General features: G+C 44.9%; 1 protein-coding gene across 1 annotated transcript in view; it reads right to left on the reverse strand.

Annotated features, from left to right (window-relative positions):
* Nucleotides 1-552: 552 nt before the first annotated feature.
* LOC139549109 (latent-transforming growth factor beta-binding protein 4-like) overlaps nt 553-27,445 on the reverse strand; it is an 81,915-nt gene continuing 55,022 nt past the window's right edge. Inside the window, exons 12-40 of the mRNA XM_071359245.1 lie at nt 22,124-22,603; nt 15,867-15,983; nt 13,985-14,113; nt 13,548-13,673; nt 13,173-13,298; nt 12,854-12,973; nt 12,567-12,686; nt 12,286-12,405; nt 12,049-12,168; nt 11,654-11,893; nt 11,455-11,574; nt 11,154-11,273; nt 10,923-11,042; nt 10,707-10,826; nt 9,426-9,551; nt 9,169-9,294; nt 8,715-8,843; nt 8,405-8,530; nt 7,692-7,817; nt 7,299-7,442; nt 6,722-6,973; nt 6,243-6,311; nt 5,775-5,903; nt 5,490-5,636; nt 5,099-5,251; nt 4,614-4,902; nt 4,237-4,514; nt 3,902-4,051; nt 553-2,014 (exon numbers count right to left, since the gene is read on the reverse strand). Coding sequence (XP_071215346.1) covers nt 1,881-2,014; nt 3,902-4,051; nt 4,237-4,514; nt 4,614-4,902; nt 5,099-5,251; nt 5,490-5,636; nt 5,775-5,903; nt 6,243-6,311; nt 6,722-6,973; nt 7,299-7,442; nt 7,692-7,817; nt 8,405-8,530; nt 8,715-8,843; nt 9,169-9,294; nt 9,426-9,551; nt 10,707-10,826; nt 10,923-11,042; nt 11,154-11,273; nt 11,455-11,574; nt 11,654-11,893; nt 12,049-12,168; nt 12,286-12,405; nt 12,567-12,686; nt 12,854-12,973; nt 13,173-13,298; nt 13,548-13,673; nt 13,985-14,113; nt 15,867-15,983; nt 22,124-22,603 — 4,556 coding nt within the window. The 3' untranslated portion in view covers nt 553-1,880. The remainder of the gene's footprint in view (nt 2,015-3,901; nt 4,052-4,236; nt 4,515-4,613; nt 4,903-5,098; nt 5,252-5,489; nt 5,637-5,774; nt 5,904-6,242; nt 6,312-6,721; nt 6,974-7,298; nt 7,443-7,691; nt 7,818-8,404; nt 8,531-8,714; nt 8,844-9,168; nt 9,295-9,425; nt 9,552-10,706; nt 10,827-10,922; nt 11,043-11,153; nt 11,274-11,454; nt 11,575-11,653; nt 11,894-12,048; nt 12,169-12,285; nt 12,406-12,566; nt 12,687-12,853; nt 12,974-13,172; nt 13,299-13,547; nt 13,674-13,984; nt 14,114-15,866; nt 15,984-22,123; nt 22,604-27,445) is intronic.

Consider the following 27,445-nt stretch of genomic DNA (forward strand, 5'->3'; position numbering starts at 1 on the left):
ATAGAGCATGTGTGAGAGAGGTGGAAACTGCTGTTATGACCGTGTAAGATAGGGACAGTGATGATACTAATCAAAATTTGCCTGGCTACCCACACTCCTTTCTCCAGCCAAACGCTACACCACGCCCACAGACGTTAGTTTCTTCTCCGCAATGAGTGTGGATCTGAGTACCTCTGCAACCCTTCACCCAATGCAAACACATCCGGGGGCGTCTGATTGGTCCAGAAACCAATAGGTTGAGCCAAAGCTAGAACACACATGGGTAATGTAGTGGTTTGGACATTCGTGATTGGCTTTGATACACTGATTGGTTAGAGATGATCCAATCGCTGATGACTTTGTTTTGTACAACGCCCCTTGTGCCCCTCGTCAACACTAAGTATGTAGCGAACGACAGTGCAGCGGAAGAATTTAGTTTGAGCCGTCTGGTTTACTCCTAATGTATACTGAACTAGCTTCCAATATGTTACTACTTTATAACAACAACCTTGTAGAGTAAAAGTGTATTCGATAAATGTGATTCTGTAACAAAGAATGAGATCCAAAAGTCACTTGGAATGGAAAGTGTGCAAATATATTTTCAAATAGTTTTCATAGCAATAAAGATTTAAAAAAAAATCACTGACAAAACAATTAACCAGAAACAAATACAAAAAATTACAACAAAAAAATATTGTTTAAAAAGTACACAACGGCTACGTCGTCCACGAATACAGTGCATAGTGTTATACATCTTTAGGTGCTGAAAGGTGGAAATGCTTTCGGGTTTGTTTCAGCTTGTAAACTACACCAGGAAGGAACATTTACAGAAATGGTTCTACTCACTGAAACAGATATCATTTGGTAAAAAAAGTTATTTCTCAATTGTAAATATGTACATGGTATTTTATCACTGATTGTGTATTGATCACACAAACAACATTTCAAATTGTGAATACAATTGATGTGAATGTGAATCTTATATCAGTTTTAAGGTACATTCGATTCTCATGTAAAAAAAAAAGAAAAAAGTCTAAAGAAATAAATGTACAAACATGTCAGTGATGTGTAGCTTCCTCTTCCGCATATACATTTCTATAAAATAATAAAAGTTATTATTACATAAAGAGTCATTTAACTTTGAACAGCATAAATTAATACAAGAAGCAATCGTAAAACATCAGTGGGGTTGTAAAATCAACAAATGGAGAGAATACAAGTCACTGACATTTTAGAGGAATACAAATTTGGTTCAGCGATGTCGTGATGTTGCTGTGCTTTTTGTACAGTCCAGCTGAAGAGAGCGTTCGTTAACAAAACATCCACAGACAGAGATTCTGTCTTAGACAAAGGCTCTGCTCGTCTGTAGCAGTAGCGTGTCATCTTTGTCTTGGAGACTACACTGGCCCCATTTAATGGTTCCCGTCTGCCTCAGGTCTAGACATAGAACACGGTGTGTTGATCGTGATCGAGCTCAAAGTGAGCAATCTCAATGGGCCGAATACTACCTTTAAATACGTGTTCGTATAGTTAGGATTCTGGACAATGTACATTAACCTCTTTTTCCCCACTATGCATTTCAACTTCAAAGGAAAGGTTGGCTAAAGGACATACTTATTTACCTGCTTTAAAATATCAGTCTCAAGTGTGTGTGTGGGTAGTTGAGCTCATGTGTATGTATAATGAGTTGTGCGTGCTGTATAAGACTCAAACTGTATTAATATCAGAGTTCTACGGACTCAAATCTCTCTCAGACACGATACGTCAGTATGTTGACGTTTTCTTCCGAGAACAACCCTCTCAGCTTTTTTGGACAGGTATTTTAGTGGGCCCCTGGCACTTCCCCAGTAGCAGATGTGACTGTTGAGTGGGGGAAGACAATGTTCAAAGTAGTAGCTGTGCTATGCTGCCACACAGTGGTTGGGCCGACGGGACATGACGTAGCCTCGGTGACACACACAGCGATAGGAGCCGTCTGTGTTGATGCATCGGCCGCTCGCACACACGTTGTCGGGATCCTCACATTCATTGATGTCTGGGCATAGAAGCAGAACAAGGAAACAAGTGAAAACACATACATGTGAATCAGTGAACATCCAAATGTATATACAGTACCAGTCAAAAGTTTGGACACACCTACTCATTCAAGGGTTTTTCTTTATTTTGGACTATTTTCTACATTAAAGAATAATAGTGAAGACATCAAAACTATAAAATGACACGTGGAATCATGTAGTAACCAAACAAGAGTTAAACAAATCAAAATGTATTTTATATTTGAGATTCTTCAAAGTAGCCACCCTTTGCCTTGATCACAGCATTGCACACTCTTGGCATTCCTTCAACTAGTTTCACGAGGAATGCTTTTCCAACAGTCTTGGAGTTCCCACATATGCTGAGCACTTGTTGGCTGCTTTTCATTCACTCTGCGGTCCAACATCCCATACCATTTTTGTGGAGGCCAGGTCATCTGATGCAGCACTCCATCACTCTCTTTGGTCAAATAGCCCTTCCACAGCCTGGAGGTGTGTTTTGGGTCATTGTCCTGTTGAAAAACAAAATGATTGTCCCACTAAGCGTAAACCAGATGGGATGGCGTAACGCTGCAGAATGCTGTGGTAGCCAATCTGGTTAAGTGTGCCTTGAATTCTAAATAAATCACAGGCAGTGTCACCAGCAAAGCACCCCCACACCATCACAACACCTCCTCCATGCTTCATGGTGGGAACCACATATGCAGAGATCATCCGTTCACTTACTCTGCATCTCACCAGGACACGGCTGTTGGAACCAAAAATCTCAAATTTGGACTCATCAGACCAAAGGATAGATTTCCACCGGTCTAATATCCATTGCTCGTGTTTCTTGGCCCAAGCAAGTCCCTTCTTCTTATTGGTGTCCTTTAGTAGTGGTTTATTTGAAGGAATTCGACCATGAAGGCCCGATTCACACAGTCTCCTCTGAACAGTTGATGTGATGTGTCTGTTACTTGAACTCTGTGAAGCATTTAATAGGGCTGCAATCTGAGGTGCAGTTAACTCTAATGAACTTATCCTCTGCAGCAGAGGTAACTCTGGATCTTCCTTTCCTGTGGCGGTCCTCACGAGAGCCAGTTCCCTCATAGCGCTTGATGGTTTTTGCGACTGCACTTGAAGAAACTTTCAAAGTTCTTGACATTTTCCGGATTGACTGACCTTCATGTCTTAAAGTAATGATGGACTGTCGTTTCTCTTTGCTTATTTGCACTGTTCTTGCCATAATATCGACTTGGTCTTTTACCAAATAGGGCTATGTTCTGTATACCAACCAGTGTCACAACACAACTGATTGGCTCAAATGCATTAAGGGAAAAAAATCCCCAAATTCACTTTTAACAAGGCACACCTGTTAATTGAAATGCATTCCAGGTGACTACCTCATGAAGCTGGTTGAGAGAATGCCAAGAGTGTGCAAAGCTGTCATCAAGGCAAAAGGTGGCTACTTTGAAGAATCTCAAATATAAAATACATTTTGATTTGTTTAACTCTTTTTTTGGTTACTACATACTACAGTTATGTCATAGTTTTGATGTCTTCACAATTATTCTACAATGTAGAAAATAGTCAAAAATAAAGAAAAACCCTTGAATGAGTAGGTGTCCAAACTTTTGACTGGTACTGTATGTTCCGGTAGATGTGTAAATCGGTAAATGTATACATTTCCCTGGAAATGTCTAGATTCTCTATTGCACTGGTAAATCTACAGATTTTACTGTAACATAAATGTCAATCTGAGAATAAGAGAATGGCTCTTGCTATGTGATGCATACAGTATGTAGATTGAAAGGCATAAGGTTCAAAGGACTAGTGAAAGGCAGGGAGTTTTGCATATAGACAACTGCGATTAGGTTTGTCTTGTGGATTGTGTCAGGATGGATACCTACCTATGCAGGCCATGGAGGTCATGTCCAGCTCGTATCCCTCGTAGCAGTCACACGTGTATCCCTCCGCCACACGGATACACCTGCCGTTCTCACAGCCATGCAGTATCCCACAGTCCTCTGTGCCCAGGCCTGCATACGGCTCATATCGTCCTGGAGCGGGGAGAGGAGGAGATGGTCAGAAGTAAGAACAGATAGCTAATCAAACACACATTTTCCCACAGGGCCTAGGCTAAGTTAAAATAAAATAAATGTGAAATATTTTGGGTAATGCAGCAGCATTGACAAAAGGCCAGTAATGCAGTAAATGCAGTAATGCACAGAAAGAGAGGGCTTACTCTCATAGACTCTCCTTGGGCCTCCGCCTCCACCACCTGGCCCCCGTCTGTCAGGGAACGGGGGTTCCACATGCCAGGGTTCTGGCACCTCCTCCTCCTCACTGTAGGGGTCACTGTCCGGGAGGGGGGCCAGACTCAGAGGGAGGCCCTCGGGGATGGGAAGAGGGGGCCTCGCCCCAAAGGCAAGCTCAGAACGAGGGTCTGGGAGGGTGCGGAAGGGAGATCTCGGAGGCGCGTCAGGCGGGCCGTAGTCGTCCTCGTCATAGTACCGCTCAGGACTGGGAGGGAGAAATCCAACATGTTTGTCGAGAACATATGTTGCGTCTTGTGATGATATATGTGAATGAGTGAGTGTAGTGAATAGGGCAGTGTGTTACATGTATCCTGAGGGCCGTCTGTATGGGCTCTCTGGGACCCTGAAGGTGCTGGGCGTTCTGCCTCTGAAGCCAGACCTGCTCCCCCCTGGTGGTGTGTAGTCGTCATAGTCAGGCCGGGGGTACTCAGGCCTGCGGGGGATGGGGTCTGGGAAGGAGTCCGGTCTATATGGCAGGCGATACCCCCCCCCTCCTCCTCTACCTGGCCCTGGGTCCGGACCGTAGCGGTCAGGGAAGGGGGGAGGAAACTCTGGGGGCCTCAGGAAGACGTTACATCGAGCCTCATAGTCCTCTGACAGAGAGAGAGAAGGAAAAGAGGCGTAGACCAAAAATGACACCATAAACACAACTCTTCCGCAACAGAGCTACATTTTGCTTGTATCTCGTGACAAAATGCTAACACAGCGGAATGTTCAATGTAAATACTCATCCACAATCAGCGTGGCCATAGTAGCTTATCAGTGAGTGTGCGGTCAGTCTAGTAATACCTGAGTCTCTGGCAGGACACAGAGCACACTGCAGTCCCCAGCCCTCTCCATACAGACAGCAGCACTCAGTGAAGGTGACCTGTCCGCCCAGCAGGGGGCTCTGACACACCAGGTCTGGTGTGACATACTGCCAGCAGAAGGACAGGTTCTCATCTGGAGACAGGAGGGAGAGGACAGGAATGAGGAGGGGAAGGGTGAGATGGAAAGAGAGGCGAAGAAAGATGGAGAAAGGGAGGTGGGAAAAACGAGGGAAAGATAGCAGGAGCGAGAGATTGAAAACAGACGGTGAGAGAGAGAGCTCACAGTTTGAGCTAATAAGTAAAAAATGAGTAGTGAGGACTCATAAGGTGAGTGATTGGGCACTCCCGTCTCCCAGTGTGTGTAGTCTTACCCACGGCGAGGCCAGTGGAATTGACACAGCTGCGCTGAGTGTCGTCCAACACAAGAGGAGGCACGCAGGTACAGAAGTGTGAGCCTAATGTGTTGACGCAGATTCCCCCTGGACAGCTGTCCTCCCCTGCCTCACACTCATCAACATCTACCAGGAGAGGACAGAGACAGAGAGAGAGATGAGATTTTAGGAACCTACCCATTATATACATCCATCTAATTCAACCACAATTATGAAGACTGGGTCAAAACGGCCCAATATCACTGATAAAGATAAGCCACTAACCGATGCACTCCAGAAACACGTTGTCGTAGTAGTAGCCACTGGTGCAGTAGCAGGAGTAGCCAGGGATGTTGTTGACACATACACCGCTCTTACACACCTCAGGGTGGAACAGTTTACACTCATCCACATCTGTGAGAGCAGATAAAGGCCGGGATTACAGGTACAGTACAGTATAAGCAATAAGCACGACTACAAACCATGCGTGTCAAAAGAAGGTCAAATAGGGGTGCTTATATTTGTCCTGTTTCACAGATGTACAAATGTGAAATGAAAATGTGTTTTTTGCCCTCAGAGAGAGGGGTCACAGCCAGGGGTCAGCCATTATCGACAGCAACCCTGGAACAATTAGGGTTAAGTGCTTTGCTCATTTAGTCAGCTCAGGGATTTGAACTAGCAACCTTTCGGTTACTGGCCCAACGCTCTAACCGCTAGGCTACCTGCCGCGTGTGTATGTGAGACAGCTGTTACCTTTGTAGCTAAACGCTCCTGGCCCAGTCACATATCCTCGTCCGCTGGGGCACAACGCCTGGTGCTCGGCTGAACAGCGACCACAGGAAACAACAACAGGACATATCAGAGAGGAACACTTCACGACATCAGAGATAACTTTTTCTGAGTGGGTTGATAGGTGGAGCTGACTCCAGGAGTCTACCATAGACATACATACTCTCTTTAGTCATATACATATGTCCCATGGAAACCACAGGACGCTGCTGACGGGAGAACAGCTCATTATAATGGCCGAAACGGAGCAAATGGAATGGCATCAAACACATGGGAACCATGCGATTGATGTATTTGATTCCATTCCACCGACTACGCTCCAGCCATTACCACGAGCCCCTTCTCCCCTTTTCGGTGCCACCAACCTCCTGTGCTAGATACATGCTCAATATAGTCATACCATAGACATACTCTTCACATCAGTGTTGATCACTGGTCCCTACCTGTGCCTAGCTGAGGACAGGGGTCATACTGGCAGCCCATGCCCCAGCCCTGGCCCACGGTGCAGCAGCACTCCTGCTGAGTGGTGTTACGGGCCAGGACGCTGCACGAGCTCTGCTCCTCGGTGTTGTAGTAACACTCCCTCAACTCGCCAGGCCGGGCAGGAGGCAGCTGGGACGCATCGGGCCGACGCTGGGGACCGAGGCCGGTGGTGGAGGAAGACGAGGAGGAGCCGCCAGGGAACACTGGAAGACCTATGGACGTGATGTTTGAGGGTTGAGGCGTGTGTGGTTATGGCTGCGCTGCTGACCACCAAGACAACATAGTGTTGTTCCCTGATGAACAGCAGGGGGCAGCAACACCAAGCTGTTTGAATGGGAACCTGTCGAAGAGGTCTCACCAAACTCACCATGCACAAACTGGTGTTAAATGGCATTAAAATGGTGTAGGAATGAACATTTGAAGCAGGGAAAGTGTTATTCCCATAAGGGAATAGAAATGTTTATTTTCATACGGGGAAAAACAAGCTTATCTAGATAATCCTCGAAAAGCACAATAATGTTGGACACTGTACAGTACCTGGTCGGGGCGTGCTGAGGCACTGTCCTGAGCGCGTATCAAACTCCTCCCCCTCTCCTGGACACTCACACATGAAGGAGCCATCCACATTCTCACAGCGCGCCGCGCCACACACGCCCTGCATAGTCTCACACTCGTTTTCATCTAGAGAGAGATAGAGAGAAAGAGAGAGACAGAGAGATAGAGAAAGAGAGAAATAAAGAGATAGAGGAATAGAGAGAGGAGAAAGAGAGTGAGAGAGAGCGTGAGCGCGAGAGAGAAAGAAAGAAAGAGAAATATGGGGTGAAAAGTTATAACCATGTAGGCTAAATCAAGCAAAGACAAATGACAGGACAGCAGAATGGTAGCGTTTGTACACTTATCAGAGACTCGTGCATCTGAGTTGAGACGTACCCACACATCCCTTCCCATCGCTGGTGGCTGTGTAGCCCTGGTCACACATGCACTGGTATGTTCCAATTTGGTTCTGGCAGAACGCATGCTCCCCGCATACGGTCTCATTGGCACACTCATTGATATCTGTGAGCGAGATGAAGAAACAGAAGTGGAGAGAGATGACATCACTCCTGAATGATTCTGAAGTATGGTCTCAAGTATGGTCACTGTCATCATTATATTTAGATGGATAAACTTGATTAGATTATTTAAAGGTATAAAGCAATAGTCAGTGAAGACAGTACAGTGAGATATATCCCTATCTCTTTTCCACAACGTCTGTGTGTGTCTGCGTGTTACAGACGCATATCTTGGCAAGGAAAGGCGAATGGCATTCTTGAGACTGAGCATCTGCGAGGTGAAAGCCTCCAACCTGACACATCAATCAAACACAGCTGCCATGACGACCAAACCCTTACGCCCCGCCCTCAGCCTGGATCCCACATCTGTGTCCAATCTGCCAAACATTCCTACATAAACTATCATGGCTAAACTGTATGACAGTATAGTGAGAACGGCATTCAATCTCGATTGTAGCATAGAATCAGATCATTGAAAAATAAATCAAAGTGGATTAATAAATACGAGAATAATAAAAAGTAGATTCTTATGTGTGAACTAGATTTAGTAAAGGATGAAGTCGATGAGTTTGATGAAGAGATGGAACTGACCGACGCACTCTCCTGTGCGGGTGACCCGGTAGCCCGGCTCACAGGAGGTGATACAGCGGTAGGAGCCAATGGTGTTCTCACAACGTTGTGACCGACACACTGCTCCCTCTGAGCACTCATCTACATCTGGGAGAGAGAGAGTGGGGATTACACACACACACACAGAAGCGCGTGCACACACACAAAAACGTCAGCATCCCCATAGCGCAGTCTCGAAAGCTGTGCGTGTTACATAAAAGGGACACACGGTTTCAATGGTCTGTCTACGGTGGATGATGAACAGTGCAGAGTAGTTGAGGTGTTGAGTTACCCAGACAGGCTGTCTTCTCTGGGTTGGTGGTGAATCCCACTTGGCACTGGCACTGGTAGGAGCCCTCTGTGTTGACACAGTGCCCATCCTGGCACGCCCCCGGGCCTGACCTGGCACACTCATCCACATCTGGGCACGCAATGACAACACGCCATTACATCACCACAGACAACCCCGCGGTGCCTATCGCCAAGCAAAGCAATCTCACTGTGTGAGAGGCTATGAGTAATATAGTCTGTGTAAAGTAGCCTATAAGGGATTATTTGTATAAGGGATTAGAGTTGTCCAAGTTAATGGGCTGTGCAGTTTAAACTGCAGAGTAAACAGTAAATATATGTAATGAGTAGAGACTTCTCCATTCTGCAGGTTTAAGAGTAGCCTACAGAAAGGCCAGTGGGACTTGGGTGTGTGTATGAGGTGTGTGTGTGTGAGAGAGATGGTCGTGAGGCTTCACCTAGGCAGGAGCTGCCGTCGCTGCTGGTGGTGTAACCCTGGGAACACACACAGCGGTAGGAGCCCTCTGTGTTCACACACTCTCCCTTGGGGAAGCAGTACTCCCCCTCTAGACACTCGTTGACATCTGTGAAAAGACAAGACAACCACGTTAAAATATGACAGAAAAGAACACCAATATGTATATACACGTCATCAAAAGAAATCACCAACATTGTGGCATTCATCACCATCATTATCACCGTCATCGATACTGACCTCTACATTGGCGTCCAAGGCCAGTGGTTCTGTAGCCTGGTTGACAGTCACAGCGGTAGGAGCCGTCCGTGTTCACACACAGCCTCGCTGCACCACAGGTGTCAGGGCTCTGGCATTCATCCACATCTGAGGAAGGGAGAGGGGAATGCTCATTGGTACCTCTGCTTCATGTATAGGGTCTTTCTGTTCCCCCTAAAATAGGTTAAACAGCTTCCAAGTGTTTCTCTTAAATCAACACAGCACAAATGGGTTCAGTCCCTTGTGGATATAACTTTTTGACAGTGAAACCACTCCAACGAGACATCCATCCATTCCCAAGTGTTACATCCATTTCTAAGGTGTCTCTGATTTACACGCTATCCCCTTTGAAGTCTAAACATCTGCTGCAAACTCTGTTGGTTCACATCAGCACCAGTTCAACAGCCAGACATCCGTTGGATACCTCGGATGATTTTCATGTGCTCTGGATATCGCAGCATGGGTAAAGTGCTGACTGACAGTGAACTGGGAAAGAAACGGTACATTCATATGAATTGTTTATGGGGTCTCTGTGTTTTTTGTTGAGGTAGAGGCAATGCACCCAGGTGGGATGGAGCACAGTGTCCTTTAATGATACTCGGGTTGATTATTTGTGTGCCCCACAGAAAAAAACTGCTTGGTAGTGAGTAAGAGAAGTAACAGAAGCCAGAAAAGGTGAAGTGAGGAGAGCAGAGGAGAGGAATGCAGAGGAGAGCCCTGACTGCAGTATGGAACTGGGGCTAGAGGGCCACCCCCTCTGCTCACTCATCGCCTACTGTAAGATGATGAAAATCGGCCCGGTCACACTGCCCTGTGCAGTTTATATAAACAGCTGTTGTAACAGCTTGATTCTTCAGCAAACTTTAGCGTGGTGACGGTCTTAGTCAAGCTGCCTCACCAATAACACCAACAGTGTTAGCGATGTGATTGTCTGATTCCGTAAAGCAGTATGAACGGAATACAATCTCAAGTGGAAGGCGTGTGAAAAAGAGCTGGGGTGCTAATTTCGGTCTCGCGTCACATTCCGCAACATTGACACAATTCAACTCTTTAAAAATGTGTTTCCTCATTAGACAGAAATGTGCAGTTGTTCATAAATCCCCTCCTCTCCTTGGCCGTAAAAGAGCCATGACATTCCTTCCCAGAAACAAATGCGGCAGGCAAGTGTGAGAGCAACAAAACGCCTTGGAAAAACATGTCGACTACATGGACAGAATGCCTTGAATTGACTTGATGCACTGCCTAATAGACAGCTAGTCTTACCTGCGCATAACCCATCTTGCATACTGTGGCCAGCTTTGCAGGCGATACACTTGTAGGAGCCTTCAGAATTCACACACCGTTGCCCAGGACACTGTGAGGGGTCTTCGCATTCATCAACGTCTAAAATGAAGCAAGTGGAGGTTACACATCAAACAGTGATATGGACCTTGAACCATCATGTAAAGAGATGCAAAAGTCCGACATATGCAGCCTCACCAATACAGATGCTGTCCTGTAGTTTGAACCCGGGGCGACAAGCGCACCGGTAGCTACCGAGAGTGTTTTCACAGAGGCCGTTGGTACATAGGTTGGAGGTCTGGCGACACTCATCAATATCTGTGTGAAAGTATCAATATCAGTATTGATACAATTATCAATATCGAATACAAAATGGGTGTGTGTGTGTGTTTGTCTCTGTGTGTGTGTGTGGTTGAGAAGGTTGTTCACCTGTACACTGTCCATTTCCAGCATCAAAGCCTGGGCTACAGGCCACACATTTGAAGGAGCCCTCAGAGTTGATACACTCCTGACCAGGACACTGCAGAGCGTTCTCACACTCATTGACATCTGAAGAAGCCAACAGAGGATATTCTTTACAATCCCATAATAAAGTTGACAGAACAAAGACCATTTCTGGCTGTATTTTACACTATTCTGTGCTAAAGAAAGTCATACATTTGACTGCTCTTTATCGGCTGGTAACGTGTAATGTGTAAAAGTAATGTGTACGTTCAGGGCGCAGTCTTACCTGTGCAGGTGTTGCCCTGTAGCCTGAAGCCAGATGGGCACGCACACTTGTAGCTTCCAGCCGTATTCTCACAACGACCGTTAGCACAGCGAGTGGGGCTTTGGAGGCACTCGTCAACATCTGCAAAGAAAAGAAGGAGAAGAACTGTCCGCAATCGCTCCAATGTACTGGTGTTGATAAAGACCATGTTGTGTCCTACCTGCGCAGCGTCTGTTGACCAGCCCAAAGCCTGGCTTGCAGGACACACACTTGTATGAGCCCTGGGAGTTGACACACTCCTGGCCAGGGCACTGGGACGGGTCTGCGCATTCATCCGTGTCTGTACAGGTATCACTGTGTAGTCTGTAGCCAGTGAGACACGCACAGCTGTAGCTACCCTGGGTGTTCTCGCAGTGACCGTTGGTGCATGGGCCGGGGAATTGACGACACTCATCTATATCTGTAGGAATGGAGAGGAGATACAAGAGATTGCTGAAAGGTAGATGCCAATTTGAAATACACTATAAATGTATGTATTAATGGATGGATGGATTTAAAAAAGAATCACAGACACACAGGTATACCTCAGCACACACAGAGACAATGTCATTTTACCTGAGCATTGTCCATCGATCATGCTGAAGCCTGGCTTGCAAGACACACAGTTGTAAGAACCCTGAGAGTTGACACAGGCCTGACCAGGACACCTCAAAGGGTCCTCACACTCATCCACATCTGAAATAGAGCCAGAACATTAAAAGTCCGGCAGAATTTGTTTTCCATAGATTGAAGGTTCCTTTCGCTGACAGGTTCAAAAGAGGGAATGTAGGTAAATACAGTCATCGCTCGTACCTGCGCAGGTCTTGCCTTGTAGTTTGTATCCCGTGTGGCAAACACACCTGTAGCTCCCGGGAGTGTTCTCACAACGACCATTGGTGCAAAGGCTGGGGGTCTGACGGCACTCGTCAACATCTACAACAGGGGGGCGACACAGACCGTTAGCGCTCTCTATCAAACAGCCTGTGGAGAATTCTACTTAAACTCCCTATAACATTGGTCATTACCTCAACATTTTCAGAAGAAAGGTTATTATTTGGTTTTGTGTACAACTGCTTCCGGACAAGGAGTGTTACCTCGGCATTGTCCGTTGAGCAGCCCAAACCCTGGTGGGCAAGACACACACTTGTATGATCCTGGAGAGTTGACACAGGCCTGACCAGGACACTTCAAGGGGTCCTCACACTCATCCACATCTGGGGAAAGGGAGAATGATAGACAGGAAGTTTAATATATCCGACTGACCAATAGTATAATTTCACAAACATCACACAATCTTTCGTGAGTGAAGATTGCAGTATATACAGTACAGTCGCTTCGGTAGTGAAACAATGTTGACTAGATGCAGAGATAGCTTCCTTACCTTTACACGTGTTGCCCTCTAGCTTGTACCCAGTGCGGCAGACACACTTGAAAATACCAGGGCTATTCTCACAGCGGCCGTTGTTACAGGGGTTCGGAACCTGACGACACTCGTCAATATCTGTGCCACAAAAAAAGTTTGTCCTTTACTCAAAGACTTGACAGTTAACAGTTATCTAGTTTCTTCTAGAATGATCACAAGGACTTCTGCACAGCTATCATAATCGACATAATATTCCTTATAATAATCACAATCATGTCAATAGTGCTTATTGACTGCTGATGTTGGAATACTATGTTGAGTACGTGTCCCCTCTTACCTTGACACTGTGTCTGTTGGAAGTTGGCTCTGAAGCCAGCAGGACACACACATCTGTAGCGGCCTGGTGTATTCTCACACTCCCCAACAGAACAGGGACTGGGAGCCTGGATGCACTCATTGACATCTAGAGATACAGATGAGAAAAAAACAACGTGAGGGATTCTCAAAGAACAGTGGCCAGAGTACCAGACACGATTTCCTAATCCTTGACTTCCAAGTAGAACACAGAGCATTCCAGGGGAACGCCAGAAGGTCTTTCTCTATACCCAACGAGACAGAGTAGCTGTTGTCTGAATAAACGTCCAGTGCACAGCTGCTGTGGCTAGCGACTATGTGTGTGTGAGTGGCGTGTACAGTGGGGGGAGGGCTGTACCTATACAGCTGGTGCCGCGTGGTCCCGGCTGGTATCCAGAGGGGCAGCTGCACCTGTAGCCCCCTTCTGTGTTCTGGCAGCGGCCGCCGCCGCAGGGCGGGGTAGACGTCCTGCACTCGTCTATGTCTGAAAGGAAAGGGGTATGAGTGGGGTTAAAGAGGTCAAGAGGAGCATGACCAAGCCTACAGTAATCAAGCTGCCTCTCAGGGGATGGGATTGTAGTGAGATGCTTGCGGTACCTAACCAGTCTGAAACTGACTCATCCATAAAGACTATCATCATGTTCAACGACCGCACACTATAAATACAGCTGAGGGCCAGTATAGTATCAGGAACAGCCAACATTGGGATGTGTATGTGTATGTGTGTGTTTGATGCTTCCTAATAGTAGTTACGTAGTTTAACGAGCAACAGTGCCCTAACAAAACAACATTCACCTTGACAATGAGTCTGCTGAGTGTTGTGTTGGTATCCCTCGTTACAGATGCAGGTATGTCTCCCTCCGGGCTGGTCCACACAGCGGCCCTGTCCACACACCTGGGGCATGGTCTCACACACACCCCGCACTGGACGCCCAATCAGATGGCCGTAGACGCACGTACACACGCATGCACGCACACGTAGACAGATATGCACATTTAGTTAGCTTGTCTGTCACCGTTTCAAAAAACGATTCCAAAGTGGGATCTTAGTTGTCATGTCATCCATATCAGTCGTCTGAGGACGTGAGAAGGGATAACACAGCCACGGAGAATGGTGTGAGGAGGATCTGATCTCATCTGGGTGCCTGATCTCTGCTTACATTGGAGAGCTGAACAAGGAAGCTCTGGCATACACTCATCCCATTTCACACTTTGAAAAAAGGGTTCCAAAAGGGTTGTTCGGCTGTCACCATAGGAGAACCCTTTTTGGTTCCACATAGATCTCTTTTGGGTTTCATGCAGAACTCTGTGGAAAGGGTTCTAAAATGGAACTCAAAAGGGTTCTACCTGGAACCAAAAAGGGTTCTTTAAAAGGTTCAAGGCTGTGGGCATAATAGTGTTCAATTCTAGGTTACAGCACAAACCTGACACCTCCCTCACGAGCTAAAAGTTAGCAGCTCGTTGACGGCCCCGCCTTGAGATTCAAACCTGACAACGTGATAAACGAACAGTCCGGTGGTGAACAGTTGGCTCACATTAGGCAAAGTTTTGCGGCACAAACAGAGCATTGTACCCATCTGGTTACTGCTTATATCTTGAGCCAGAGCTCCTGGCTCGGTCTGTGTGAAGTTATTCCCTCTTTGAATCTCTCTTTGTATTGCAAAGAAGTGCATTAAAGAATGTAAAACGCCTTTTATCGACTGAGGCTTTGAAGTTGAGGTGTGTGTGTTCATGTGTGTGTTCGTGTGCTCGCCTCCCTACCACTGAGGAAGTACAGTTCCCGCTCAGCCCAGTCAAAACTGTTCGCTGCTCTGGCCCCCCAATGGTGGAACAAACTCCCTCACGACGCCAGGACAGCGGAATCAATCACCACCTTCCGGAGACACCTGAAACCCCACCTCTTTAAGGAATACCTAGGATAGGATAAAGTAATCCTTCTCACCCCCCCCCCCCCCCCCCTTAAAAGATTTAGATGCACTATTGTAAAGTGGCTGTTCCACTGGATGTCATAAGGTGAATGCACCAATTTGTAAGTCGCTCTGGATAAGAGCGTCTGCTAAATGACTTAAATGTAAATGTAAATGTGTGTGTGTGTGTGTGTGTGTGTGTGTGTGTGTGTGTGTGTGTGTGTGTGTGTGTGTGTGTGTGTGTGTGTGTGTGTGAGGGACAGGGTTGACTAAGTACTCTAGTGGAGACAGAAAAGGCCAGAGCCAGAAACACATCTGATGTCTAAGTTAAATACAGGTTAAATAAAACATGTATTTGAAGGTGGCTAAAACCGCCAGTAAAAATCAACGCCATCAGAACATTCAACTCCACCTACCTGGGATTCTTAAGCACTCATTATTCTGGTCCATTTGAAATGTGAACTCATGCTTTCAAGTGCTGTCACATCAAATGAGAGCGGAACAGACACAGGATGACCAGTTGTCATACTTCAATGGAGAACTTTGAACTTTTTCTCACTCCACAATACAGACTCCAAACTATATGCTTCTTTGTTCTTGAGTCAGTTGTGGAGTACAATAGTTAAAAGTTCTAATAGGAAATGACATGGAGTTGGCAGTGTGAGAAGCCAGAAAGTTGAACCAGCGTTTATCAGAATTTGACCTAATCTTGGAGCCATTACTGTATCAAGATGAAACACTTTGTGGCTGTGGTATATGGTTTACAGTACCTGGCCTGGGGATGGGTGGGCGGGGCGTGACCGGAGATGGGAGGGGCTGGGCGGGTCTCACTGGAGATACTGGCCGTCGGTCAACTGGAGGCCGTTGGGTCTGAGTGGGGGGTCGAGCTGGAGAAACCAAAACAGGACATAAACATTTACTGAGAATGTCTAGATGCATTAGAGCTTTCGCTTGTTGAGAAGATGCAGCTTGATGTGAATTGTCTTTCTCACAGCCTTCTGGACATAAACATAAAAATACTAAACATTGCAATTCTGTCTCAATAGTTGATGTTGCTATGTGGAAATGACAAGAGCATGTGAAGGGTTTGATTCCAAAACGTGATAAGTGCTCATTTTTCACATTTGCATTTTCTTCTGTGTATAAATTATGGCTGTTCTCATACTTTTAAAACATTTACTTTAGATGTACATTAGAATGTTTATTTTTTTGCAAAACGCAATATCCGTATTGTTTCATACCAAAACGTGCTATATCCAGAACCATGTGTTTAGAGAGTTGGGCCATTGAGATTTCTGCAGTATGACACATTTACATGTCACTACAACATTCTATGGCAGCCATGTTAGCTCCAGTTAACATTAGGCTACATGTGGAATATAATTTTTTTTATATGTAACTGAATGTATAGAATTAGAACAAAATTCAAAATTCAAAAAGTTTGTCCAACTCTTTAAATATATTGATCTGGTTATATCCACTGTACAGATGGCTGAAACAATCCATATGCTTTTTTTTGCCACTGGTGCAAAGTGAGTCATTTGCATGATATTTGTCTGCTTAATCGTAAATTAGGTTTCGCTAAATATTTTTCCAACACCTAGGAACGTAATCAGAAACTTATCTTATCCATTTAGGCTAACCCCTGGCTTAGTCAGCTAGATGCGGTGATAGACAGCTGTCACTCAGCTGTTCGCGCGCTGGCTAGTTGCTACCGAGCGTTACGCTAGCTCTTGAGTGTCACGGACCTTTTGATTATGGATCCTTCCCTAAAGTTTATATAATCAAACTCATAAAGCTTGCCTAGATTTATCCTAATGAATGAAAAAAACTTTAAAACCCCCCAAAATTGTTACAAAAGTTGCTTAAATGTCCAAAAAGAAAACACACTGCATACACTACAGTACACTGTTCACCCTCTGGATACAATACATCGGCTATATGATATTTGCAAAATTTAGTTGAAACAAATAGATTATTTTAATATGTATTTATTTGTGTATCTATACCTAATTATGTAACTGTTTAAAACCCAATCGGGAAACCTTTTCTATTGGAGTTCTGTCTGGGGCGGATTTAAAACCTGTTAAGGACAGGGGGCAGTGTTTCCACTTTGAACGAATTGCGTACCCAAACGGAATTTCCTCCTACTCTGCCCCAGAAGGTAATACATGCATATTATTATTACTATTGTATAGAAAACACTCTGAAGTTTCTAAAACTGTTTGAATTATGTCTGTAAGTATAACATAACTCATTTGGCAGACAAAAACCTGAGAAGACTTCCAAACAGGAAGTGAGAACTCGATTTTCAAAACAGTGCCAAATGATATCCCATATAGTTATGGATAAGCAAACACTTCCTAGGGCTTCCACTAGATGTCACCGTCTTTAGATTTTGGTTATATGATTCTACTATAAAGGAGGGGCTCATAGGAGCTATTTTACTGAGTGGTTTTCAGAAATCTCAGTCTCATTTTGCGCGCGAGCGAGAGACAATGCTCTTTCTTCAGACAATGAAATTCTCCGGTTGGATCCTTATTGATGATTAATGTTAAACACATCCTAAATATGGATGGCATACATCATTTGACTTGTTTCTACGACCTGTAACGGAGCGTTTTGAGTTTTTGTCTGGAGGGATTGCTCGTGCGTCATGAAAATGGATTCGTGGGCTGAACATGCTAACAACAAGTGGCTAAATGATGGGCTTTATGGAACTTTTCAGTCATTTATTGTCGAACTGGGAATCCTGGGAGTGCCTTCTGATGAAGTTATTCGAAGGTAAGTGCATATTTATAGTGTTTTTGTAGCTTCTGTTGACGCCAAAATGGCGACTATTTCTTTGGCTGGATTGTGCTCTGAGCGCCGTTCTCAGATTATTATTTTTCCGTAAAGTTTATTTTGAAATCTGACACAGCGGTTGCATAGAGGATAAGTTTATCTTTAATTTTGTGAATAACACTTGCATCTTTTATCAATGTTTATTATGAGTATTTCTGCAAAATCACCGGATGTTTTGGAATCAAAACATTACTGCACGTAACACGCCAATGTAAACTGAGATTTATATATATATATGCACATTATCGAACAAAACATAAATGTATTGTGTAACATGATGTCATATGACTCATCTGATGAAGATGTTCAAAGGTTATTGATTAATTTGATCTCTATTTGTGGGTTTTGGGAAAGCTATATTTGCTGTGAAAAAATGTCTGTGCTTTTTTGGATTTGGTGGTGAGCTAACATAAATATATGTTGTGTTTTCGCTGTAAAACATTTTAAAAATCGGACACGTTGGCTGGATTCACAAGATGTTTATCTTTCATTTGCTGTATTGGACTTGTTAATGTGTGAAAGTTAAATATTTCAAAAAAATATTTTTGAATTTCGCGCGCTGCCTTTTCAGCGGAATGTTGTGGGTGTTCCGCTAGCGGAACCCCTGGGCAAGAAAGGACATAGCGTTTTGCCACGAAACATGATTATTTGTCTCTCTAAAAGAAAATGACCTTGCAACATATTTCAAACAGAATCATGTCTTTTCACTAACCATGTCATGGTAAGATGAAAAAATAATAGATCTCTTTCATAAGACTAGGGCTGTGGCGGTCATGAAATCTTGTCAGCAGGTTATTGTCAAGCAAATAACTTCCGATCTCACGGTTATTGACTGTTAATTAACATAAACACATTTAGCATCTCCTGGCTTCCACACAAGCCACTGATGCAGACCTTTGGAACATCTACATTTGAAAAATCAATTTAATATAGCCTACACTATCACAATAACTCTATGATTTATTTTAGACAGGTCTAAAGAAACATGATATGAAGAAGATGTAGTATATTTCAGAAGAACAGAATAGCATACTCTGAGTTGTCCTTATGTTAGGCCCTGATCGGCTACACTAGTTAATTTAGCAGACAAAAAGCGCCTAGTAAAAAAGCCAGACTACGGTTTGCAACTGCACATGGGGAGAAATATCATACTTTTTGGAGAAATGTCCTCTGGTCTGAAAACAAACAAAAATAGAACAAAAATAGAACTGTTAGGCCATAATGACCATCGATATGTTTGGAGGAAAAAGGGGGACGCTTGCAAGCCAAAGAACACCATCCCAACCGTGAAGCACGGGGGTGTCAGCATCATGTTGTGGGGGTGCTTTGCTGCAGGAGGGGCTGGTGCACTTCACAAAATAGATGGCATCATGAGGAGGAAAATTATGTGGATATATTGAAGCAACATCTCAAGACATCAGTCAGGAAGTTAAAGCTTGGTCGCAAATGGGTCTTCCAAATGGACAATGACTCTAAGCATACTTCCAAAGTTGTGGCAAAATGGCTTAAGGACAACAAAGTCAAGGTATTGGAGTGGTGTTATGGGATTTTTATGAATAATGACTAAATGATGTATACATTTAACATAGAAATATAACTAACAGAATTATATCCTGTCTGATGAAGAATGTTTGTCCATAAGAAAGAGGGACTGTTAGCAGGCAAGAAACTTGGCAAACAACTTGTGACCACTGTGAAACTGATAACAGGGAAGGAAGTCTCCCCACCCAGGGAGGGGAGAGACCTTGGGCTTGTAGTAGATTGTGTAACATGTTGCAGGATGTGATAAGCAATGTATGCATAGGAGAAGACTTGTAAACTATATTGAGGGACATTTATGACGAAATGTGAGGTATATAAACCAATGTACAGGAAATGATAAAAAGAGCTCTCTAAATAAACATTCATGACTTTGTAGCTGGGCCTCCATCTGATTCATTCCAACCAGTTTCCTACAAATTCTGGGTTTCAGGCTGAGTAATCAATTCAATTGGGTTTATGAACACTGAGAACATAATTCTCGTGACAAGTGGCCATCACAAAGCCATGACCTTAATCCTATAGAACATTTGTGGGCAGAACTGAAAAAGTGTGTGCGAGCAAGGAGGCCTACAAACCTGACTCCGTTACACCAGCTCTGTCAGGAGGAATGGGCCAAAATTCACCCAACTTATTGTGGGAAGCTTGTGGAAGGCTACCCGAAACGTTTGACCCAAGTTAAACAATTTAAAGGCAATGCTACCAAATACTAATTGAGTGTATGTAAACTTCTGACCCACTGGGAATGTGATGAAAGAAATAAAAGCTGAAATAAATCATTCTCTCTACTATTATTCTGACATTTCATATTCTTAAAATAAAGTGATGATCCTAACTGACATAAGACAGGGAATTTTTACTAGGATGAAATGTCAGGAATTGTGAAAAACTGAGGTTAAATCTATTTGGGTAAGGCGTATGTAAACTTCTGACTTCAACTGTAACTGAATAAAATAGAAAGGATGTTTTCTCCAAACGATTTCTGAGGCAGTGCGCAAATGCGCTATTCAGTGTTGAGTGGTTAACAAAGAAACAGGTACTCCTACAGTATATGCTTAATCTAGAGATATTTATGCAACTTTAGTTGTGATACAACCGTGGGCTATATGTTTAGATTTTTAATACATTCTAAGGCTGGATGATGCAAATAATGATGATTTGAAAAAAGTCACATGAAAGACATGAGCTCTGCTTTGTTTCTTGCACAGGCTGCACACGCTACATCAGTCTCTCATTCACAATTTGACAAGCACTTGATAATGCCTCCTATTTCCAGGCGGCATCCCCCTAGGGTGGCCGTAATGCACACTAAAAAATCCATGTCTTTTGCGGCCAGGGGCCATTTTGCCCTTGGGCTGAATATAATAATTATAATTCCTTTCCCCTGGCTGCGTGTTTCCGAAGCACCTCTCACTCACATGGTTCTCTCAGATATCTCAATTCTTATTAGCCAATGCCAGTCATGTGATTGGGTTCTTCTCACAGGCATCTATCTCAGCTCCGAAGTAGGCTACAGGTGAAGACAGACACATCAGGGACGCAACTGCGTACGTCCTTATCAAATCCCGAGGCACATATTGAAGAACTGTCCACATTTACTTTGTCAGCCAACAAGATGAGTAGGCCTAACGAAAAGCAAAAGCACTAGCCTATGTCAATCTACTATCCCCCATAATAAAAAAGTTGATCTATTATATTGGTCAACTTGTCCTTCTGTGTGAGAAATAAATATTCCAAACATAGTCTGGGGCAGTTGTGGGATGCGATAGATTCCCAAATTAATACAACAACTCGCATCAAAAAACCTTTTAAAAGCAATGAGGCTGATGCAACAGATCAGAACGTTTAGCTTAAAATGTTGATAAACAATTAGGCTATTTCTTTACATTATAAGCGGCAATGCGCACAGGACACTAGGCTATAAGCTCCAATGTTCCAAAATGCAATCAATTCAAGGGAAAACACCATTCTCAAAAGTGACCGCAAATTACGCATGTAACGCTTTATTTTTATGGTGAAAATTATCTTCCCCAAACTTGAAACTCAAGAGCAGCCTATGTATGCCAGTTAGGCTCTACACCGGTTGTAAAGCGGATTAATGTGCTTCATTTTAAGTAGTTATTTGTCCACTTTAGTTACGATACAAACCTTATCAAAACATATAGGCCTGTGGGCTAGGCTACATGAGGTGTGTGACCATGATTTGGCATGTACGTTTTCTTGCCTTACCGCACACAGGTGCGGTAATATATGATAGTATATCATTTACAAGTGATAATATATCACAATATATATATATATATATATCACTTATCACTCAAGTGATAGGCTAATATTGTCACCCATCAGACTATTCTTGATTTAATCTTGTCTTTACATATACTAAATAATATATCTGTGAAATTATTTTTGATTTTAAATCGACCGTTATCATGCACCTGTCTCGGAACAGGGGAAGGGGGAATTTGACTGCGGTCGGTGTGGCGGTAATACGGTCACCATAACAGCCCTACATAAGATGTGTTTTTAATTCATGTTAATTTACAAACAGTTCTGAAAATGGTTATATCGCGTTTTGGAATGAAACTCTTCACTGTACGATGAGGAATCTCCTTAAGGTTGCTATGAGTTATTCTCTACTCACCTGTCACCACCCGGGTGGGTCCTGCTGTAACAGAGATGGCTGGGATGTGTGGTCTGCCCTGGGGGGACAGGGAGCCTCCACTCGATGGCTGCTGGGGTCTGGTCTGAGGTGTGAGAGCTCTACCATCTGGCTGTTGGGGTCTAGTTTGGGGAGTCAGTGCACCACTGCTTGAAGGTTGTTGGGATCCAATTTGCGGATTGTAAGGGCCTGAGCTTGATGGTTGCTGAGGTCTCGTCAGAGTGGTGAGCAGAGTAGTGCTACCTGGTTGTTGAGGCCTGGTTTGGGGAGGGAGAGAGCCTGAGCTTAAAGATTGTTGGGGACTAGTTTGGGCTGGTTGTTGTGGCCTGGTCTGTGGGGTGCTCTGGGATATGACAGGGGGACCTCCAGTCCCGTGCTGCTCCACCACCCTCTGGTTGAACTTGATGGCAGAGGCAGAGTAGTGGTAGCCAGGCCCTGCTGGGCAGATCTCCTTGAAAGCAACTGTCAGGAGCAAACAGAGAACGCCACAAGCAGGATTCAATTGGTTAGTGTGTTTCATACCCATATACAGTGCATTCGGAAAGTATTCAGACCCATTGACTTTTTACACATTTTGTTACATTACAGCGTTATTGTAAAATTTATTAAATCGTTTTTTCCACTTATAAATCTACACACGACAACGCAGGAGTGGCTTTGGGACAAGTGTCTGAATGTCCTTGAGTTGCCCAGCCAAAGCTCGGACTTGAACCCACTCGAACATCTCTGGAGAGACCTGAAAATAGCTGTGCAGTGACGCTCCCCATCCAACCTGACAGAGCTTGAGAGGATCTGCAGAGAATAGGAGAAGCTCCCCAAATACAGGTGTGCCAAGCTTGTAGCGTCATACCCAAGAAGACTAGAGGCTGTAATCGCTGCCAAAGGTCCTTCAACAAAGTACTGAGTAAAGCGTCTGAATACTTATGTACATGTGATAAAAACCTGTTTTCTCACATCTCCTCCACAGAGGAACTCTGGAGCACTATCAGAATGACCATCGGGTTCTTGGTCACCTTCTGATCACCTTGGTCACGCATCCAAGATGGCGTAGCAGTCGGACGTGTGTTTTGTCGTGTCCCGTGTAAATAATCGTTTTCCTCGTTTTTTCCGTTTATATTTTAATCTCACTTTCCATCTACGGACTGAATATACTCTCCTGCAACCCCCAACACCCAATGTGGTACGGATCTGCTATTTTTATACTTTAGAACCGGAACCCCCATCAGAAGCTAGCCAGCTAACTAACTACTAGCTAGTTATCAGTTAGTCACTGCTAGTGGTCTTTACCGTTAACTCGGACACCAGCCAGCCTCAGCTTGGTCAATACATGCCAGTCTGCACAGCGCGATATCAACCCAGAGAATATCGGACTGCTTTTTCTCTACCAAATCTCCAGATTACTACCGCAAGCTCTGGACCTTTACACCGGATCAGATAGCTAGCTGCAATCTGAGTGGCTACTCCTGGCTAACGTCTCTGTCCCGAAGCAAGCAACAGTTAGCCTTGAGCTAGCCTCGAGCTAGGCCAATCTCCCGGCTAGCCGAAGAGGTCCTCCAGCTAATTCTTGTGCTACAATACATATTTTGCCAATTGGCCTGGACCTTTTTTTGCCGACACAGAGCCCTGCCAATCCATCACAACTGGTCTAAATCAGCTACAAGCTAATTTAGCAATTTTTTGCCGCTGCTAGCAGCTTTTACCTTCTGCACAGACACCAGCCCTGTTATTAGCCTGGATATTACTCACCAATTTACCAGCATCGGACTGTCTCTCGACAACAACGCCGGATTCCTGCCGTAATCCCTGAGCCACTACTTCTGATCCTCACAGCTAGCTTGCAGCTAGCACAGCTAGCGCCACTGCCACGAAGCTAGCACCAGTTAGCAAACACAATTCTACAATTCACAACCTCTCTTTCGCCATCGCCATCCGGCTTGGATTCTCTGTCGACACGACCACGTCTGAGCAGACCCCCTCCGTCTGAGCAGACCACCCCCCGGGCTACTAACTTTAAACGCTGCGTGCTAGCTTAGTGGAGGCCTCCCTGCTCCATCTACGGCTGCCCCCTGGACACTATGATCACTTGGCTACATAGCTGATGCCTGCTTGACTGTCCATTAATTCACGGTACTCCATTCTGTTTATTTGTGTTTTATCTGTCGGCTCTGTGCTTTAACTCAGGATCTGTGTGTAGTTAATCCGACCCTCTCTGCCTAGTCGTCGCCATTTTTACCTGTTGTTGCTGTGTTAGACTAGCACCCTGTTATTGCTGCTGTTATCTTACCTGTTGTTTTAGCTAGCTCTCCCAATCAAGACCTGCAATCACTTTATGCCTTATTGTATGTCTCTCTCAAATATCAATATGCCTTGCATACTGTTGTTCAGGCTAGTTATCATTATCATTGTTTTGGTTTGCAATGGACCCCGTAGTTCCACTCTCCGTACCTCTGATACCTCCTTTGTCCCACCCCCCACACATGCGGTGACCTCACCCATTGAGACCAGCATGTCCAGAGATACAACCTCTCTTATCATCACCCAGTGCCTGGGCTTGCCTCCGCTGTACCCGTGCCCCACCATACCCCTGTCTGCACATTATGCCCAGAATCTATTCTACCACGCCCATAAATCTGCTCCTTTTATTCTTTGTCCCCAACGCTCTAGGCGACCAGTTTTGATAGCCTTTAGCCGCACCCTCATCCTACTACTCCTCTGTTCCTCGGGTGATGTGGAGGTAAACCCAGGCCCTGCATGTCCCCAGTCACCCTCATTTGTTGACTTCTGTGATCGAAAAAGCCTTGGCCTCATGCATGTCAACATCAGAAGCCTCCTCCCTAAGTTTGCCTTACTCACCGCTTTAGCACACTCTGCCAACCCTGATGTCCTTGCCGTGTCCGAATCCTGGCTTAGGAAGGCCACCAAAAATTCTGGGATTTCCATACCCAACTATAACACTTTCCGTCAAGATAGAACTGCCAAAGGGGGAGGAGTTGCAATCTACTGCAGAGATAGCCTGCAAAGTTCTGTCATACTTTCCAGGTCTATGCCCAAACAGTTCGAACTTCTAATTTTAAAAATTAATCTCTCCAGAAATAAGTCTCTCACTGTTGCCGCCTGCTACCGACCCCCCTCAGCTCCCAGCTGTGCCCTGGACACCATCTGTGAATTGATCGCTCCCCATCTAGCTTCAGAGTTTGTTCTGTTAGGTGACCTAAACTGGGATATGCTTAACACCCCGGCAGTCCTACAATCCAAGCTTGATGCCCTCAATCTCACACAAATCATCAAGGAACCCACCAGGTACAACCCTAAATCCGTAAACATGGGCACCCTAATAGACATTATCCTGACCAACCTGCCCTCCAAATACACCTCTGCTGTCTTCAATCAAGATCTCAGCGATCACTGCCTCATTGCCTGTATCCGCCACGGGTCCGCGGTCAAACGACCACCCCTCATCACTGTCAAACGCTCCCTAAAACACTTCTGCGAGCAGGCCTTTCTAATCGACCTGGCCCGGGTACCCTGGAAGGATATTGACCTCATCCCGTCAGTTGAGGATGCCTGGTCATTCTTTAAAAGTTACTTCCTCACCATATTAGACAAGCATGCTCCGTTCAAAAAATGCAGAACCAAGAACAGATATAGCCCTTGGTTCACTCCAGACCTGACTGCCCTCGACCAGCACAAAAACATCCTGTGGCGAACTGCAATAGCATCGAAGAGCCCCCGCGATATGCAACTGTTCAGGGAAGTCAGGAACCAATACACGCAGTCAGTCAGGAAAGCAAAGGCCAGCTTTTTCAAGCAGAAATTTGCATCCTGTAGCTCTAACTCCAAAAAGTTCTGGGATACTGTAAAGTCCATGGAAAACAAGAGCACCTCCTCCCAGCTGCCCACTGCACTGAGGCTAGGTAACACGGTCACCACTGATAAGTCCGTGATAATCGAAAACTTCAACAAACATTTCTCAATGGCTGGCCATGCCTTCCTCCTGGCGACTCCAACCTTGGCCAACAGCCCCGCCCCCCCCGCTGCTACTCGCCCAAGCCTCCCCAGCTTCTCCTTTACCCATATCCAGATAGCAGATGTTCTGAAAGAGCTGGAAAACCTGGACCCATACAAATCAGCTGGGCTTGACAATCTGGACCCCCTATTTCTGAAACTGTCCGCCGCCATTGTCGCACCCCCTATTACCAGCCTGTTCAACCTCTCCTTCGTATCATCTGAGATCCCCAAGGATTGGAAAGCTGCCGCGGTCATCCCCCTCTTCAAAGGGGGAGACACCCTGGACCCAAACTGTTACAGACCTATATCCATCCTGCCCTGCCTATCTAAGGTCTTCGAAAGCCAAGTCAACAAACAGATCACTGACCATCTCGAATCCCACCGTACCTTCTCCGCTGTGCAATCCGGTTTCCGAGCCGGTCACGGGTGCACCTCAGCCACGCTCAAGGTACTAAACGATATCATAACCGCCATCGATAAAAGACATTACTGTGCAGCCGTCTTCATCGACCTGGCCAAGGCTTTCGACTCTGTCAATCACCATATTCTTATCGGCAGACTCAGTAGCCTCGGTTTTTCTAATGACTGCCTTGCCTGGTTCACCAACTACTTTGCAGACAGAGTTCAGTGTGTCAAATCGGAGGGCATGTTGTCCGGTCCTCTGGCAGTCTCTATGGGGGTACCACAGGGTTCAATTCTCGGGCCGACTCTTTTCTCTGTATACATCAATGATGTTGCTCTTGCTGCGGGCGATTCCCTGCTGCCTGCGACTGGAACGAATTGCAAAAATCTCTGAAGTTGGAGACTTTTATCTCCCTCAACAACTTTAAAAATCTGCTATCCGAGCAGCTAACCGATCGCTGCAGCTGTACATAGTCCATCTGTAAACTACCCACCCAATTTACCTACCTCACCCCCCATACTGCTTTTATTTATTTACTTTTCTGCTCTTTTGCACACCAGTATCTCTTCTTGCACATGATCATCTGATGATTTATCACTACAGTGTTAATCTGCTAAATTGTAATTATTCGATTTATTGCCTACCTCATGCCTTTTGCACACATTGTATATAGATTCTCTTTTTTTTCTACCATGTTATTGACTTGTTTATTGTTTACTCCATGTGTAACTCTGTGTTGTCTGTTCACACTGCTATGCTTTATCTTGGCCAGGTCGCAGTTGCAAATGAGAACTTGTTCTCAACTAGCCTACCTGGTTAAATAAAGGTGAAATAAAAATAAAATAAAAAATCTCTGTATATTCAAATTGCCATCGATAAAATGAAATTGTGTT

Source organism: Salvelinus alpinus, chromosome 22, assembly GCF_045679555.1.
Source record: "Salvelinus alpinus chromosome 22, SLU_Salpinus.1, whole genome shotgun sequence".
Lineage (NCBI taxonomy): Eukaryota > Metazoa > Chordata > Actinopteri > Salmoniformes > Salmonidae > Salvelinus > Salvelinus alpinus.